The sequence below is a fragment of the Martes martes genome, assembly GCF_963455335.1.
Source record: "Martes martes genome assembly, chromosome: 2".
Lineage (NCBI taxonomy): Eukaryota > Metazoa > Chordata > Mammalia > Carnivora > Mustelidae > Martes > Martes martes.
The window spans coordinates 71,009,229-71,028,656 of record NC_137889.1 but is presented as its reverse complement, the minus strand read 5'-3'; the positions used below and the strand labels follow the sequence as shown (position 1 = coordinate 71,028,656).

General features: G+C 38.5%; 1 protein-coding gene across 2 annotated transcripts in view; it reads left to right on the top strand.

Moving 5' to 3' along the window:
* PALLD (palladin, cytoskeletal associated protein) overlaps window positions 1-13,407 on the top strand; it is a 414,827-nt gene extending 401,420 nt beyond the window's left edge. For both annotated transcript variants that reach the window (XM_080831100.1, XM_080831101.1), the window contains 6 exons: window positions 398-492; window positions 2,597-2,729; window positions 5,754-5,961; window positions 8,730-8,895; window positions 9,423-9,556; window positions 10,717-13,407. In XM_080831100.1, the coding sequence (XP_080687226.1) occupies window positions 398-492; window positions 2,597-2,729; window positions 5,754-5,961; window positions 8,730-8,895; window positions 9,423-9,556; window positions 10,717-10,889 (909 nt within the window). In that variant the 3' untranslated portion in view covers window positions 10,890-13,407. The remainder of the gene's footprint in view (window positions 1-397; window positions 493-2,596; window positions 2,730-5,753; window positions 5,962-8,729; window positions 8,896-9,422; window positions 9,557-10,716) is intronic.
* Window positions 13,408-19,428: the final 6,021 nt, after the last annotated feature.

Here is a 19,428-nt window from a genome sequence, read left to right as displayed (position 1 = left end):
TAATAGGTATTTGACCATGATAATGGAATTATTGCAAGACAATTAATGTCCTTCTGCTATGTTTTATAACTCAACTTCATGTGTTAGGGAGACCGCAGCAGATTATAACTAATTCAGTAAGGACTGTCATTTTAAATACCATTCTAGATAGAATAGGAAAGTTTTTTTAATGGTTCAAAGAAAGACCTAGTCACCCAGTTCTTTAAATAAATATGGAGTTTACTGATGAGTTTAATTCAGGGAAAGTACATTTCTGAGAGGGATTGGTGTCATTACTAATATGGCATATCGGCTTGTTAAGAACTGATGTCTTGTGGAGAACAGGACAGTAAACATGGTGCGTAGTGGTTAGCTGTTTTGCATGGCAAGTCATGTCTTTTCCTGCTGTCTCTGCCAGGGCCGCATCAGTTGTACTGGACGCCTAATGGTACAGGCCGTCAACCAAAGAGGTCGCAGTCCCCGCTCTCCCTCAGGCCATCCTCATGTCAGAAGGTATGTCACAACGTTCCTTCCTGTAGGTGTTACTGCTATTTTTAGTTATTACTACAGATTCAACACTATTAGAATCATGGTATGACCACAAAACAGTGAACATAGAAGACAGAAGAATGCGAATATGGTCTTAAGGTGTACACACTGCCTGGGTCCTTGATTATTCTGCTCCGTTCTGATTCAGAAAAGGGAAAGCAACAAACAGTTGGTAAGGTCACTGGGCCCAGGTAGATATACTATCACTAATTTGTTACATAGGGGCCAGTTTGTATATGAAGAAATCAAAGCTCAACACCTTTAAATGGCAGGCACGTGAACATGAAAATACTAGTAAATGGTACACAAACATTCAAAAACAAACTTCTCCAGCCAGCGGCTGTCTAGCCATGACAAATTACTGCCACTAGATTTCTTAAAATCCACTAATTTGCTAATGTTCACTTTTCAGTCACTTAGCTCAGAACAGTTTAGATGACAATTTTGTAGCTAAGAAGTTCCCTATTTTAAATGCTCAGTAAGTACTTGCTAACAATAGAGTGTGCTTTCTATTCCGAATCGCCCTGAGCTTATGCAAGGATGTTGATGGAATAATACTAGGCAGGGACAAGAAAAGGGTATCGCTTCCTAGTAACATATTTGCACTTAAGAAACTATGGTAAGTCACCCGGCCTATCATCTTGGGCTCCTGTTTAGATATTTTACAGAAACTGTTTCAGTAGCCCTGACTGTAAACTGCAGGCCACAGATGCTAAGTTAGGCTCACAGAAGGTCAGCCAGAAACACTGAGGAAGCACCAAGCCAATGCTCTGTCTACACCTCACGTGACTGGATGCACAGCCCTTTGCTTAGCACTTTGGAAGACAGTTCTGATACCTAAACACATGGAGGCTTAACATTCTAACTTGTTTGCAAGAACCAAGGATTGTGTGTATGGCTATAAACATAACGTGTTTAGTAGCAGATCCATTCTCTTGCATTATTTTCTTCTGCTTTTCTTGTGCCTTTTTTTAAGATTTTATTTATTTATTTGACAGAGAGAGATTACAAGTAGGCAGAGAGGCAGGCAGAGAGAGAGAGAGAGGGAAGCAGGCTCCCTGCTGAGCAGAGCGCCTGATGAGGGACTCGATCCCAGGACCCTGAGATCATGACCTGAGCCGAAGGCAGCGGCTTAACCCACTGAGCCACCCAGGTGCCCCCTGTCTTTAGTACTTTTAAGCTTTTCCATGTGTCAGTGTCTCCTAGAAAAGCATTCTGCTCAGAAATTAGATCTGTACTTGAACAGTAACCTATATAATTGGTATTATAGTTGGTATATAATTGGTATATAGTTGTTAATTTATTAGCCTGTTATACTGATCTTTCATTTGTTCTACTCTTTTTCTGGTTAAATGTTTTTAAACTTCTCTTCCAGTGATTAGTGACAGAATTTATGTTCAATATCTTGTTCCTTCCTTACATCTTCCTTGCAATTACTTTAAAATGGTGTTGCTCTGAAAGGTGCATCTAGCAACATATTCAAAAGCAAGAGAGATGCACAAAATCTGAGAGATTTGCACAATTTTATTTTAAAGATAAAAAATATTTGTTTTCTTGGTTTATATGAAAGGAATTTTGATTAGAAAGATGAAATTTTTACAAAATAATAAATTTTAATTTCCTATAAATTTCAAATCACGGTGGAGAGTTATACGTTTTGTTGGAAAAGATTTCGTAATAAGTGAGCAAAAGCTGCTGCTATTTCTCATACAGCTTTGAAAAATACTTATTTAAGGAAAAAATAGGTAAATATAGAGTATTTCATTTTTCCCATCTCTTCTTTTATGACTTATATTAGCTTTAAGGGTTAGGATAGAATTATTTAAGTTCTCCAAATAGCAGACTATTAATTTCATAATAAACTTTCAAATAAAACAAGATTTTGCTGGCTTTTCTGACTTTATGTGTGAACTTTAGGAGTAGGAATCAGATAGAAATTGTATTATTACTCTATGTATTATTAAAAATATCAAGAACCTGATAATAACTTCTATCTCCCTCTCTCCCCCTACCCCTTTGTGCCTTCCTTTCCTTCCATCTTTCTGTTTATTATCTGTCTTGTCCTAAGGCCTCGTTCTAGATCAAGGGACAGTGGAGATGAAAATGAACCAATTCAAGAACGATTCTTCAGACCTCACTTCTTGCAGGCTCCTGGAGATCTAACAGTTCAAGAAGGAAAGCTCTGCAGAATGGATTGTAAGGTAAGAGTGTGTTAATGCCTGCAAATCTCTTGTCTCTCTTTACCCTCTTACTGCCATTTCTCTTGAGTTCCTTTTAGAGAAATTATGTAAGGTGTACATCTTTAAAATGTTTCCAGCCTACGAGAAAAAAAAGGAGTGACATATACTGGATGTTTATATACTGTTTTGTCATTCTTTTCCTTTACATTGAAATTTTTATTAAATGTATTCCTTATTTAGAACCCCACATACCATACTGTGCACAGTCACTGAGAGGTTTAAGTTTACTTACCATTTTGTTGAAATGATAAATATGTTAAATCTGTCATGTCCTAATAATTCATTTATTTTCGTTCTTTTTTCATATAAATTTTGTAGCCATGTATCTACTCTCTTATTCCTCCCATTTCAAAAAGCAGTTAGAGAGACATCCTCTCTTACCCATTTCACAGCAAAGCTGCTTAACCCAGGGCCTATGGGCAGGCAGGTTTCATTAGGTGTTGAATTCTGCAACTGCATACAAAATTATGATATAGCTTTCATCAATTTCTCAAAGGAGCTCAAGACCATAAATGTTTAATAAAAACTGCTGTGAATTTTTTTTGTTTTGGTTTTTTTGCCCCATTATTTAGTGATCCTAAATTTTAGTTCTTAAATATGGATAAGGTTTTAAAAGTTGGGGCTCCCTCTGCTGGTTTTCTCTGGGATTGCAGAACACAAATACATGATGCTTGGAGGATTAAATCTGGGCTTACAGAAATTTATATTTTAAAAACAGTACTCTTGGGGCACCTGGGTGACTCAGTTGGTTAAGTGTCTGCCTTTGGCTTGGGTCATGATCCCAGGGTCCTGGAATCGAGCCCAGGGTCATTCTGCTTACTCAGCGGTGAGCCTGCTTCGCCCTCCTCCTCTGCCTGACATTCCCCCTGCTTGTGCGCTCTAATAAATAAAATCTTAAAAAAAAAAAAAAAGTACTCTTAACAAAAGTATCTTATTTTCTTATTTTCCAACATAATTCTTTTTATAGTATAAGCACAAAAATTGAGTTTCAGCATATGTGTATTTATTTTTGGTCTATAATTAAGAATACATACAGACCACCTATAAAATAACATTTGAGTCAACAGGGGAAATTTTATTTTAGATTATTAGATGATACCGAGGGATATTATGCTATGTACAAAAAGCGTCTTAAAAATTACATTTTCTAGGGGGCACCTGGGTGGCTCAGTGGCTTAAAGCCTCTGCCTTCGGCTCAGGTCATGATCCCAGGGTCCTGGGACTGAGCCGCACATCAGGCTCTCTGCTTTACAGGGAGCCTTCTTCTTCCTCTCTCTCTCTCTCTCTGCCTACTTGTGATCTCTGTCAAATAAATAAATCTTTTTTTAAAAAATTACATTTTTTAGAAAAAAATTCAGTGTAAGCTTTAAGAAGAAAAAAATCATGAAAATAAGCCTTTCACTAAAGCAACAGATAGATTCCTCCCCACAAAAAAGCACTCCCCTGCCTTTTAACCTGTTAGGTACATTCCTAGATGCTGATTACCCTTGACTTGGTACTAAGTGCTAAACGAAAATAATTAATCCAACTTCGATAGTAACAAATCTGCTCATCTGCTTCCTCCCAATTCCATATCAGCTGAGAGCATGCTTCTGTTCAAGGTATGACCTGCTTACAATGACCTTAGATTCCTGAAACCAGGCTTGCTTTCTTTACACAATCAGAAGGGCTGGAATTCGACTCGGGGTAGAAAAACCGGGCCTTTTCCCTTTGCTCGAATGTGATTAAGTCTGTCCACTGGCATATGTGCACTGTGAATTAGGTGGGCTGAGTGCACAGTGCCTTGAGCAATTCTCCTCCTGCACATACCTTGGCCTTGGCCAGGATCTAATCTAGCAAGGTGGGAACAAACAGTGCCACTTCATTTCTAAACCCAGGAAAGGCCTAGAGCCTGACCAGAGAGAGGTGTGCATTCCCTCTTCCTCCTTACCACCTCTAGTGATCTCCAAACAGGTGAAGCAGTGAACGTGGAGAGCTGGGGGAGAGCCCGTACACAAAGGGGAGGACAGAGAGGCTGACCTTCTCAATAGCCAAGCTAACCACTGCTGTCTTTGTTTCCAACATGTCTTCATCCTTTTAACCAGTAATTTTACTAATTTTTTTCTCCCTTAAATTCTCAAGACCTTTGTTACATGTATGGAGAGAGGCATGTTGTAGGTAATATAAATGAGTATCACACAACAAGAATGGAATTTGGCAGAGCTAGGTTTTCAAAAGAATGACAGTCCAACTGACATCTTTTTGTATGAGATCTCCCACTAGTAAATTTGGGGGGGGGGGTAGCTTTCCTTAATGGTGTTTTTCTTCCCTTTCACAATCAAGGGCAAAACTATAAAGAGCTGACAGATGGCAACCATCCCTACCCTTCACAGCACAATGTGTTATTAGCAATTAAATGTGCTTTTTAATCTGATCTCTGGTCAACACAACTGTCGTGGTCTCAGTATTTTATGTTTCCATTGTGATGCTAATTTGTTGAGATGGCTTTCTGGGTAATTTCATATTGCTCTTGTTACTTAGTTTCAAGGATTATAAAATAGTAATAATAGCTCTGTGTGCTGATGGATGCATTAACTGATGTCTCCATAGCTATGGCAACCCTCTGATAACAAGCTTTATAGTGTATACATGCCCCCTGAGTAAGCGTTGTGGTTATTGTGGTTGGACACCTTTTCCCAGAGAGCTCAGAGCCCTGTGCTGACATCATCCCTGGAATCTTTATGACCCTGGTGAGGTAAGACAAGAACAGAAATCTTTAAAATCCGCATTTTACTTTTCTCTGGGTTGCTCTACAAGGGATGTTTAGAAGTAAGGCCATGAATGCTCAAGAAGCCATTGAAAGGTTTAAGCAAAAGAACAACACAAGCTGACACTAAAAGCCATCTATTATACTACCGAAGGAGGAATTTATGGTGGTTTCTTAGCTATTAGTGATTTCATTTTGTTTCAGTATTACAGAAATTTGTATGTTCCTTTCTGGTTTAGGTCAGTGGGTTACCAACCCCAGATCTAAGCTGGCAACTAGATGGAAAACCTATACGCCCCGACAGTGCTCACAAGATGCTCGTGCGTGAGAATGGGGTGCACTCCCTGATCATAGAGCCAGTGACCTCACGAGATGCCGGCATCTACACATGTATAGCCACCAATCGAGCAGGACAAAACTCATTCAGCCTGGAACTTGTGGTTGCTGGTAAGCAAGTCTGTGAATTTTTTTCTCTCAGAATGAATTATCAGATTCAAAAATGTAAATTAATCCTACATTATTAACCAATATGTAAAATAAATCAAACTGCTGAAAAAATAGATTGTATCATCAAAACAGCCAATTAGGACATAAGGCTTATTAGCAAATCAGAAACATTAGGGTTTTTTTTCAGTGTAGCCATCATTATCTTTCCTATCTCCCATTCGCCTGGCTGAGAGAGGAGTTTGGCAGCTGTTCTGAGTCATTCTATTCTCATGTGCGTTGGCCTCCTAAGTTACATAGAGAAAGAGCAATGGTATCATGGATTCCAGAACCAAACTTGATATATATAAGAATTTGCTCATGGGGCGGCTGGATGGCTCAGTGGGTTAAAGCCTCTGTCTTCGGCTCAGGTCATGATTCCAGGGTCCTGGGACTGAGCCCGCATCACGCTCCCTACTCAGCGGAGCCTGCTTCCTCCTCTCTCTCTCTCTGCCTATTCGTGTTCTCTGTCAAATAAATAAATAAAAAATCTTAAAAAAAAAAAATCTGTTCATGCATAAAGTTCTGCCTACTTTTTAAAGTAATGTGCAGTGGTGTCAAAATTTAGAAATTTGAAATGTTATCATCTACCCCAAATGTCATGGTCAAATTCAGATTTGCTTTTTAATGAATTATAATTTTAGGTAAATTTCGTAAAATTATATATAATGTATAAAATCTTACCCTTAGATAAGGAAGGTTTATAACACCCTTAGAAGCAGAGCATAAGTAAGAGTCTGTTTAACTGTTCTCTTTTTAAAGAGAATGTTTATTACTTATACCTCTGTTTGCAGAGTGCTTCATTTATATTATCTCAGCTGGTCCTCAAAAAAGCCCTCAAAGATAATTGGAGCAAATTTCCCTCATTTTACAGGTGTGGAAGCTAGAGTACGTGACTTTCCCTGGGCCCTATTCTGTAAAGTGAGGGCCAGAGGCCAGACTCACATAGTCTGTTGACTCCCAGTACTACTCCCCACACTGAGCCACTGCTCTCTCAGGAAATAGAGTAGCCGTGAGAATAAAGTTCACGAGGTCCTGGCTAAAATCCTGGATAATGATTCTAATAAAAGTACCAGGACATTTTTACACATAACTGTCAACTACCCAGGCTGTTGTGCTGTGTGTTTACCATGCTTTCAAATTTTATATCAGGTATCCAATATTCGTACACAACTAGGATCAATTTCATCCAACCCACTAAACATCCCTCTTCCAGCTAAAACTGTTCAGCATTCTGCTGTTGACTGTTCCCTTAGGTCCTATCTCCCCTTCAGGACTGAGACGTGAAGGTCTGAGAGACACAGGCATCTTGGTCTGTGCTCAGTCAGCACTTGCACTGGCAAGGGGGCAGAGGGCACAGTAATTAGAAGCCTCACGTCTTTGGCATCAACTCTCAGTTCCAAGCCCAGCTCTCCTGTATTAGCTATGTCTTTTGGCAAATAGAGAACATCTCTGCAGCTCGGTTCCCCCACATGTAAAATAGGGACCATAAGGTGTCACAGAATGTTCGTAAGGACTGTGTCATTTTGTAAGGTTTAAACTGTAGGAAGCTCTGCATCACCACCAGCACAGCAGTGTTCCAGAATGGTGGGTGTGATTCAACTGGAGATTGCTTTGACATTAAGGTTCACTTTATAGCTTTTATGCTCTCCTCAAAACTGGGATCCAGAAAGAATATTGAGTTCGGTTCCCACTTCCTCCAAAATAGGCTGGGTCAGGAAACCATGTGAAATACAATAAAAGTATAATCCTCTACCTCATGCAAACTCTTAGAGAGTCTTAGGTATCTGAAATTTCAGGTGTAGTTTTTATTCTCTTCACCTGTTTCTCCTCTGATTGTTCTGCTTTGATATATCTGACACTCCAAAGGAGAGGGTGATGGATAAAGACATCCTCAAATGCATTATTGATAGCTCAGGAGAAAGTAATTAAACTTTATTCTTTCTCTGAAATTGTTTCCACCACAGATGTATGAAAACAGTTTCCCATCAGATAGTAACATTCAGAGGGTTATTAACAAATAGTTCTGATTTTTTTCAGACTGAGTAATAAAGTTGTCTTTTATGGCTTCCTTCCTTCAGGGTAATAAAAAGTCATCTTTTTATAGCTTCCTTCAAAGAATACAAATTGGAATTCGTAATTTATAGGATGTACATTCCTAGTTTATAAGTAACAATTTAAAGCTGCCAAATTTAGATAAAGATGTCGCCCCACTCTTTTCCTCCTTTAAATCCTATGGTATGTCTCACGTAAGCCAAGACTTACAAATCTTCAGGATCTCTATAGCAAACATTTCTGACCACAAGGAGGGAATCTGAGTGGATCAAATTCCTAGAAATACTTGTCCTCCTCAGAGTCACTAGGTGGCAGTGGTTGGTAAAGGTTGTGAGTGCTCGGTGACATCATTAGAAGTGAAGCCATCCCAGATGCTAGCAATGACTTAGGAGTGTCACGCAGCCTGTCAGACAGGCATTCTGTGGAGCAGATGGCCAGTGGACTGTGTGGGCCTGTCAGACTTGAATTAATTGATGAAATAAATGAGTGGAATGAAGCACAGGAACCTTTCTTGGTAAAAGTAATTTGGAGAGAGGACTAGCATCTTACTGCCTGAAGTGAAAAATGGTATCATAAAATAAAAGATACATTTAAACAATGTTTCTGAAAGCTTCTGAATTCTTTATAGGGCTACCTTTGTGTACCACTGATCGATAATTCATCTCCCGTTTCCTTAGCTAAAGAAGCACACAAACCCCCTGTGTTTATCGAGAAGCTGCAAAACACAGGAGTTGCTGATGGATACCCAGTGCGACTGGAATGCCGTGTCTCAGGAGTGCCACCGCCTCAGATATTTTGGAAGAAAGAAAATGAATCACTCACTCACAGCACTGACCGAGTGAGGTGAGAATACACAATGACTTAATCCACATCTGTTCAATAGGTCCTGAGGATACAGAAAGAGATGCACTTCATACAGCACATAAATCTCTGTGAGAGTCACGCTATTGATGATATCAAAGACAAAAATCACTCTTTACCCTCATGTATAATTAAGCTTCTGGAAGGAAGCTCTCATTGTATGTGATAAACATTCTAACTTAAATCTCAGGGGGATTTTTTTTGAGTGTTTACACCTAGAAGAAAAAATGAATTCATTTGTGTCTGTGGTGATACAGAACTATTCAGTGGGTTTTGTAAAGGCCGATCCTCCACTAGAAATTAAGTGCGCACATTTATTCAACCTCTTGATGTCTGCTCTTCTCTCCCATTAACTTTAATGGGGCTAGCAGCCTTTCCAGAATAAGTATGACCCTATTATCTGCTACTTGCCCAATTCTGTTTCTAATGATCTAATTAAAAATGATGCTTCATGTCCAAAGCCACTTTTTAAAAATTTAGAACCCTAATGACTTTATCCATTTCTCCAGCATGCACCAGGATAATCATGGCTACATCTGCCTGCTCATTCAGGGAGCTACAAAAGAAGACGCTGGGTGGTACACGGTATCAGCCAAGAATGAAGCCGGGATTGTGTCCTGTACCGCCAGGCTGGATGTTTACAGTGAGTGCCACTTCATCTCCTCTCACTGCAGTTACTCATTAAATCATGAAAAAGCAGACATCTGGACAGCCAATCATATTACTTTTATATAAGCTTATAAACAACTGCAGAGTTTTATTTGCCCAAAAGTTCATATTGCTCTTTCTCTTTCTATTTATAGTTTCTCAACATTAATAGTGAACTACACCAGGAGAACAAATGCCCAAGTATCATTCAGGAACTTTGCATTATTAGCAAAATATGCATGTTGATTTCTCTTACGTTGGCTAGTCAGTTGTGGCTTCCTTACGCAAGCATCCTTAGGAGTTAACAGTAGGCGAAGGCATAACCACGTTTTTCACATTTTCTTGTTACTGTGTTCTGCAAATGACTGCCTTTTAACATTTCTTGTTATATCCTACCACAGCATCTTACTGCACTCTAAATGTGTGTACCATTGATCCTGGAATGCATCCTTTCCGTGGCTTAGCGCTTTTCTCTTTAATATACCTTAAGCAGCTCAGTAGTAGTTTTGTGTTTGTGTATGTATATTTGTGTACATGCATTTTAAAGAACCTTGTTTCTGAATTCAAAGACTAGTACAGTAGCATTATGTGATCTATTGACATAAAGAAAACCGCTAGAAAAAAATTAAGAACTGATAGCAAATTTTACCTCTTGTTGAATAGGAAATAATTTTGTGAGGTTCTTCAAGTATTGAGTGACCTCAACCTTCCCTCCTGCCCACTTCTTTCCAACTGACTAGTGCTGAACCATCCATCCTGAGTACCTAACTACTGTAATTATTATGACATTTGTACATTTTGTGCTTTGAAGATGTTTTTTAAAGAGGGGGAGAGGTGAGAATTAGGAAGCTGAGCGACTGTTTTTGAAGGACTTCCTGTGCTGCAGTAAGTATTAACTTTAAAAGAAACTACACTTCTTTACTACCTAGCTGTTACAGTCCCACTATCCTGAACAGAAAGTAAATCTGCAACATATGAGGAAAATTTGCAAAACTGTGCTTACATTTTAGGATTTCTACCATGCTAAAGAACATGTGCCTGGTATATGAAAAGACATTCTGTATTTACTTGAAACATTTAAGTGCTTTCCAGGACATCTTGAGTTTTTTTTTTTTTTTTTTTTTTAATCTTTTTTTTTTTCCTTTTCTATTGCAGCCCAGTGGCATCAGCAGCCACAGAGCACCAAGCCAAAAAAAGTACGGCCCTCAGCCAGTCGCTATGCAGCACTTTCAGACCAGGGACTAGACATCAAAGCAGCGTTCCAACCTGAAGCCAGCCCATCTCACCTGACACTGAATACCGGCTTGGTAGAAAGTGAGGACCTGTAATCCAACATTCTTGTTAACGCTGAAACACTGAAACAGCCGCCATTGCCTTGACCAGCATATTCCTTTGTCACATTATATAAAGGGCAAAACATACCTTTGACTTTAAGAAATAAACACCAAAATAATACTTTTCCTACTTGATATACCAAACTTAGAGTTTCAGTAGGTGATGCTCATAGAAATGTACACATTGCACAGAAAATCTTCATTCATCATCCAACTTAAAACTTGTGGAATCTCTGTAATGAAAGCGATCTGAAATGCCAAAATGTTAATGGAAATCAGCTGTTCAAAGGTAACCAGAATTTGTATTCTCCATAGTGCCTTAAACACTAGCTATAGGTGCTACACAGCATGACAGTGTGGAATGCTTAACAGGAGGCAAATGTACCACAAATAATACTAAAATGTTTCCAAGTGGGCAGTGTGTTCAGACAGCTACAGTGAACCAAGTGCAATATATAGGGATGAAAGGAAGAGGAAATGACAAATCCAAGTAATTGCCTTGTTTTAGCAAAATTGTTTTATATTAAATCATAAGGAAGGAATTACTGGCCTTAAATTTTATTAATAACGAGAGCTTTCTAACAAGGTTAATACCTTAGTTCTTAACCACCTTTTTCTTTATGTGTAGTATTTTCTTTTCATGCTACCTTGGTAGGAAGCTTCCTTACAAACCATATTAAAAGGCTAACTTAAATAATATAAAGTATTCCAAATAAAGCAGAACCGTATTACAGTCCATTCCACAAAAGACATCCAAATCACCCAAATGACCAAGGCGTATAGTATTCAGCGAAAAGAGGGGTCTGGAAGGAGTAGGAAGAATGAAGGAAAATGCTACCAGCACACTTGTACTCATTTAGATAAAAGTAGAAGAGGCAGGAGACATGGTGAAGGCCAGGCTTTTCTTTGGTTTTCAAAAAGTAACCTAAAGTATAGGTAAAAAAAACACTGCCATTCAAATGTCAGAGGATCTAGGGTCAGCTGGGAGATTGGAGCACATGTGCTGTGGAAGTTTCAGTGTCTGAAGTCTGTGTAGTTGCTGAAGAGGTTAGGTGTATCGAGCAAGTGGAAAATGGACCGAGACTGCAAGACTGGCATCAGTGAGGAAACTGCCTGTAAGAGCTAGTATACTGGAGGAAAATGGAGACTTGGGAAAGACAAAAACAGGTTTGTGCCACGATCAATTTTTTTCCAATGGCACCGTGATTTGGTGAATGGTAAATATGAGTTCACTTCCATGCTGCCATGCAACCTTGCCTTAAGAAGGTGCTGGGTTCTGGGTAGTTTGTAAAGGCATCTCTGCAAAGACTGATTTTTGAACGCATATGATCCTGCAACAGCTAGACTGACATGATTCTGACCAGACTTGATGGTTTTAAGTCGGAACCAATAAACTTTAAAAAAGGAGGAAAAAAACAATTTGGCCAGATATTATAAAACATGAGGTTTTAATGGTACTTTGCTATGAAAAGAAAACACTGTATTCCTTATGCAAAACACATATATCTTTCATTATTTATAATAAAAATGTTGAACTGTCTTAGCTCAGTTAATTCAATATATAGTATTTTTTAAAATAATTTTATATCTGTGTACCACCCCATATATTTCATATTACTGCTTCACATGTACAGCTTTCTATTTCTTTGTAAGAACACCAACCAACCAAGTTTTAAATGACTAATGGGCTTGATCACTGGGTGGCAGATGTTCTTTGCAGAGTAGTGCAAGTTTCTTTGACCACACTTGCATGCGTTGCTAATATGGAATTTAAGATACCATACAAAGTCTTTCATGGACCTAGCTATATCGTAGAATTATGACTTAACATCCTATCTTACTTGCCAAATTTTTCTGAATGTGACTGTTTGCTAATTTGCTGGGTTTGGGATTGAGTAGCATTATTTGCCACCTTTTATGTTGTATTTATAAAAAAGTACTATCGTACTACTATTTGGATTGTTGTGCTGGTGTAATGTGGATTTAACATCAATAAATATTTAACAAATAATAGTTGCAATTTTGTGAAGCAAAATACTCCATTGTTTTAGTTTTCTGTTGCTTATGTCATAAATTAGTATAAACTTAGAAGCTTAAAATAAAATTTATTAGCTCACAGGTCTATAGGTCAGAAAGGCTGGGTTCTGCACTCTGAGTCTTACAAGGCTAACATCAGCACATCCACTGGACTACATTCTCATCTGGAGCTCTTCCAAGTTCAAGGAGTTGTGACAAAATTTATCTCCCTGCAGTTGTAGGCTAGAGGCCTCAATGTAATCTGTTGGCTAGGGGTCACTCTCAACTCCTACGGACCATCTGCATTCCTTGCCATGTCATCCCCTCCATCTTCAAGACCAGCAAAGAGAATCTCCCTCAGAATGGATCCTTCTCATGCCTTGATCTTGTCAGAGGCCCAGCCCCTTCTAAGGGATCACGTGATTAGGTCAAGCCCAAGTGAATACCCCTTTCTTAAAATGACCTGATTTTTTAAAAAATCTAATTAAAATCTCTCCAAAGCAACACCTAAATTTGTGTTTGATTGGATAACTGAGAGAAGGTGTGTGTACACCAGGAGGTGGGAATACTGGGAGCAATCTTAGAATTCTGCCTATATGCATGTAAATAATGTTGGTTCCTGTGATGCCCTATGGGGAAAGTATACTGTGACCCCAAACCATATGCCCTCTCTTGACATCTATGAAATTAAATAGGGTTCTGGTTCAAGATGGATAACAGGATCCTGAACACACCTCCTCCCACAGACACACCAAATCAACAACATACATAACAATTTCTTCGAAAAGAAACCCCAAAACTAAGCAACTGACCTACACATTAGGCAAACGAGACAACCCACATCAAACACATGTAAGAGGCTGTAACACAACCTTGCCCTAAACGCCGCCCCTGGCACAGCAACCTACAATCAAGAGGGAACTCAAAATCCCAGACTTCAGCCTCAGGACCAAAGGATTTGAACCCCACATGAGTACACCAACTTTTTTTTAAAAGATTTTATTAGTACCCCCAACTTTTAAGACCTGCACCCAAGAGACAAGCCCCAAGAATATCTAGCTTCACAAGCCAGTGGGGCCTACAGCCACAAGACCACAAGGCTATAACAATCTGACAAATAGTCCTTAAAAGGCTCCAACAGGGTCACCACCCTAGGGACCAGTCTTTCTATGAAAGAAGCCTATTTGCTTATCTTAAAGCATCAGCCTGAGTGGTAGACACCTAATTTAATAAACATCCAGGAGTATACTGAAATAATCCGAAGACTAAGGCTGGTGAGTACTAACCATCTCTATGCTCACCCTCTGCCCCGCTCCGGGTCACTAGTATCTCCAGAAAGAAGCTTGTGCAAATGTCTGGCACCCTGGTTTTTGCAGCTGTTGCCCAGGAGATACCTCTTGATTGCCTGGCTATGGTGGCTAGTGGAGGCAGATCCCTGTAACAGTGACTGTAAGAGAAAAACAGTTCTTAACCACCTACAGCCCAAGAGCGGAGCAGGGGCAGAATGAAACACAGTCTTCCTGGGAGAGAGGACTATTTGCTTATCCTTACAGATGCAGCCTGAGCAGCAGGCTTCTAATGAAACACACATCTAAGGGCCAACTTTAATCTTCTCCAGAGACCTCCAAGGCCAGCCACTATCTTGACACTCTCCCTCTGCCTCACTCTGGGTTGCTGGCATCTCCCCAAGAGGAGCCTGTGCACATGTCTGAGGCCCTGGTTTGTGCATGCTGCCCAGCAGACACCCCTTGACAGCCTGGCTCTGGGGCCAGAGGATTTATGTTCATGAGTACCATAAGACTAGTGAGAAACAGTTCTTAACCAGCTATTCCCAATATACAACCCCCAAGACTCCCCAGCCAAGACACAAAAGAGCACACTGAAAAGCACTGCCAGTCTTTCTGTGAAAGGGACAATTAGCTTGTCTTCATAGCTGTGTCCTGAGGGGAGGCTTGTAATTAAAGACACTTCCAGAGGCTGACTTCAATCCCCTCCAGAGACTGGAAAGGCCACCATTGCACATCTTCAAGCTCCCTCTCTGCCCTACCTCAGTTCACCAGTTATTTTCAAGAAAGGAGCTTTTATCTACATCTGGTACCCCTGCTTTCCCGGCTTCTTTCCAGAGAGCATATCCCTTGACAGCCTGGCCCTACTCACCAACAGGGTTTGTGTTCATGGGCTCAACAGAATGGGGGCAAACAAAGAAACAGCTCTTAACTGGCTATAACCTCATGATTCAGCACAGAAGCAGCAGATATGTTCTAGTCCCAGTCTTCCCCCAAAAGAGATATATCTGCATACTTTAAATGTTGCTAAGAATATGGCTTTCAAACAGCCTGAATCTAGGTGCTGACTGAGCTTCTCCAGTTAGCATAATGACAGGTCTTGGCACAGCCTCAACTACCAGGAGCCACTAAGGATGAAGTAGGCTGCTTGGACAATAACAAAGGTTTGAGCTAGGACTGGGTTGGACAATAAAATTCATCTCCTACACAAGGCTACTCCTTCAAGACTGGGAGAGGTGGTTATTTTATCCAATGCATAAAAACCAGGAGTGTCAAGGAAAATGAACAAACACAGAAATACATTCTAAAGGAAAGAACAAGATAAAACATCAGAAAAAAGACCTTAATGTAGTGGAATTAAATGACTTACCTATTAAGAGTTCAAAATAACATTCATAAAGATGCTCACCAAGCTCAGGAAAAGAATGAATGAAAAAAGTATAAACTTCCATAAAGAGAAAGAAAATATAAGTCAGTACAGCAAAGAGAAGTCACAGAGCTGAAGAATACAATAACTGAGCTGAAAAATATAATAGAGAGGCTCAACAGCAGACTAGAGAGAAAAAATTGGAGAAGATGATGGGGAAAAAGACTAGATGAAGAAAAAAGGATCAGTGAACTTGAGGCTAGAGCACAGGAACACATTCAATTATGGCAGCAAAAAGAAAAATGAGGAGTGAAGATAGCTTATGGGACTCATGAGAAAACATCAAGCTGATAAACATCTGCAGTATAGGCGTCTCAGGGGGTAAAAAGAGAGGAGTCAGAAAATTTACTTCAAAAACTAAGGGCTGAAAACTTCCCTAACCGGGAAAGGGAAACAGACGTCCAGATCCAAGAAGACCACAGAGTTCCAAAAAAGATGAACTCAAAGAGACTCACACCAAAACATATTATAACTGAACTGTCAAAAGTTTAAAGACAAAAAAAATCTTAAAAGCAGTAAGAGAAAAAAAAACTTGTTACATACAAGGGAAGCCCCATAAGACTATCAGATTTTTCAGCGAAACCTTGGCAGGCCAGAGTAACTGGCAGGATATATTCAAAGTGTTGAAAGGAAAAAAAAAAAAGTCTGATCAAAACTATACTACCCAGTTACCATTCAGAACTGAAGGAGGATAAAAGAGTTTTCCAGACAAAGTCTGTCACCATTAAACCAACCTTACAAGAAAGGTTAAAGGGACTTTCTTAAGGTGAAAAGAAATGGCACTAATTAGTGACAGGAAAACATATGAAAGTATGAATTTCACTGTTAAAGGTAAATAGTAAAGGTAGTAGATTAATCACCTATAAAGCTAGAATGGAGGTTAAAAGACAAAAGGAATAAAATAACTGTAACAACAATTAGTTAAGGGACACACCAAATAAAAAGCTAACATGAAAAACAAAATGGGTGGGTAGAGTAAAAAAGTATGTGTGCAAATTTAAGTCATTATCAACTTAAAGTAGACTTATCAACATAACTTGTATTATGTAATCTGTAAGCCTGATGGTTCCCACAAAGCAGAAACCAATAGTAGACACATGAAAGCTAAAGGAATCTAAACATACTGCTATAGAAAATAATCAAATCATAAAGAAAAGGGGCATGAGAAGGGAAAAAGCATTTCTAAACAATGAGAACAAATTAACAAAATGACAATTAGCACATGCCTATCAATAAATACTTTAAATGCAAAGGGACTAAATTATCCAATAAAAAGACACAGAGTGGCTGAAGAGATAAAAACCAAGACCTATCTTATGCTTCCTACAAGAGACTCACTTCAGATGTAAGAACACACACACACACTGAAAGTGAAGGGATGGAAAAAGATATTCCATGAAAATGGAAACCAAAGTAAAGGTGGGGTAGATAAAGTCTGTTTTCTCTGGTATCAGTTAAGATAGTAATGAGATAAAGAAGGGCATTATAAATAATAAAGGGGTCAGGGACACCTGGGTGGCTCAGTCAGTTAAGCCTCTGCCTTTAGCTCAGGTCACGATCCCAGGGTCCTGGGATCTAGTCCCATATCCAGTTCCTTCCTCGGCAGGGAGCCTGCTTCTCTCTTCGCCTCTGCCTGCCACTCTGCCTACCACTCTGCCTGCTTGTGCACTCTCACACTCTCTCTCGCTCTGACAAATAAATAAATAAATAAAATCTTAAAAAAAAGGGGGGGAGGTCAAGCCAACAAGGGGATACAATATTTGCAAATATTTATGCATCCAACACAGAGCACCTAAAGATATAAAGCAAGTATTAATGCAAACATAAAAGCAAATAGAAAGCACATATTTGATCAAAAAGGAGAAATATATAGCAATATAATAGCAAAGGACTCTAATTCCCCACTTTCATCAATGGATAGACCATCCAGATGGAAAATTAATGAGGAAACAGTGGCCTTAAACAATACATTAGACCAGATGGACTTAAGATATATACAGAACATTCTATCCAAAAGTAACAGAACACATTCTCCTCAAGCACCCAGGGAACATTTTCCAGAGTGGATCACAGTTTAGGCCACAAAACAAGTCTTAATAAACTTAAGAAGATTAAAATATATCAAGCATCTTTTCTGACCACAATGGTAAGAAACTAGAAACCAATTACAAAAAGGAAACTGGAAAATTCACAAGTATGTGGAGATTAAACAACAGGATACCAAACAATCAATAGGTCAAAAAGGAAATCTTAAAAGGGAAATCAAAAAATAATGTGACGAATGAAAATGGAAATATATCAAAACTTATGGAATGCAGCAAAAGCAGTCCTAAGAGAGAAATTCATAGCAATAAATAATTACATTAAGAAACAAGAACTATCTCAAGCAATGTAATTTATACATCAAGGAAACAGAAAAAGAAGAACAAATGTAGCCCAAAGTTAGTAGGAGAGAGAAAAAAAAAGGGGAAGAGAAAAAACATCAGTGAAAAGAAGAGCTTGTTTTTTTGAAAAGATAAAATAGATTTACCAAGAAAGCAAGAGGACTCAAATGAACAAAGTAAGAAATGAAAGAGGAGACATTGGTGCTAATATGAAAGAAATACAACAGATCCTAAGAAACTACTATGAATAATTATATCCTAACAAATTGGACAACCTAGAAGAAATAGGTGTATTCTTAGAAAACTAAAACATACCAGAATGAATCAAGAAGAAATAGAAAATCTAAACACAACAAATACTAATAAGGAGATTGAGTCAGTAATCAAAAACTTCCCAACAAACAAGAGTGCAGGACCAGCTGGCTTCACTGGTGAATATTACCAAACATTTGAAGAAAAATTAATACCAATCCTTTTAAATTCTTCCAAAAAATAGAAGGGGAGAGTATGTCTCCAAAGTCATTTTACAAGGCCTGCATGACTCAGTACCAAAACTAGACAAGGACATCACAAGAAAAGAAAATTACAGGCCTGTATTCCTAATGAACATAGATGTAAAAATGCTCAACAAAATTTAGCAAACCAAATTCAACAATACATTAAAAGGATTATACAATATGATCAAGTGGGATTTATTCCAGGGATGTAAGGGTGGTTTAACATGCACAAATCAATGTGCTATACCACATTAACAAAATAAAGAATAAACATCCTATGATTATCTCAACAGATGCAGAAAAAACATATGATAAAATTCATTATTGATTTATGATTTTAAAAATTCTCCAAAAAGTGGGTATAGAGGGAATGTACCTCAACATAATAAAGGCTATACATGACAAGCCCATAGCTAATATTGTACTCAATGATGAAAAGCTAAAAGCTTTTCCTCTAAGATTAGAAGACGACAAGGATGCCAACTCTCACCACTTTTATTCAACATAATACTGGAAGACCTAGCAAGAAATTAGGCAAGAGAAAAAAAAGGCATCCAAGACAGAAAAGAAGTAAAACTATCACTATATACAGATGACTGCTATATATAACAAAACCCTAAAGACTCTATAAAACTATTAGAGTAAATGAATTTAGTAAAGTCTCAAGATACAAAATCAATATGTGATCAGCTGTGTCTCTTTGCACTAATAAACTATATTAGAGAAATTAAGAAAACAGTCCCATTCATGATTGCATCAAACAGAATAAAATACCTAGGAATAAATTTAACCAAGTGAAAGAACTATACACTGAAAACTATTGATGAAAACACTGATGGAAGAAACTTTCATGAAAAACACACAAATGAATGGAAATGCATTCCATGCTCAAGGATTTCAAGTATTAATATTGTTTAAATGTCT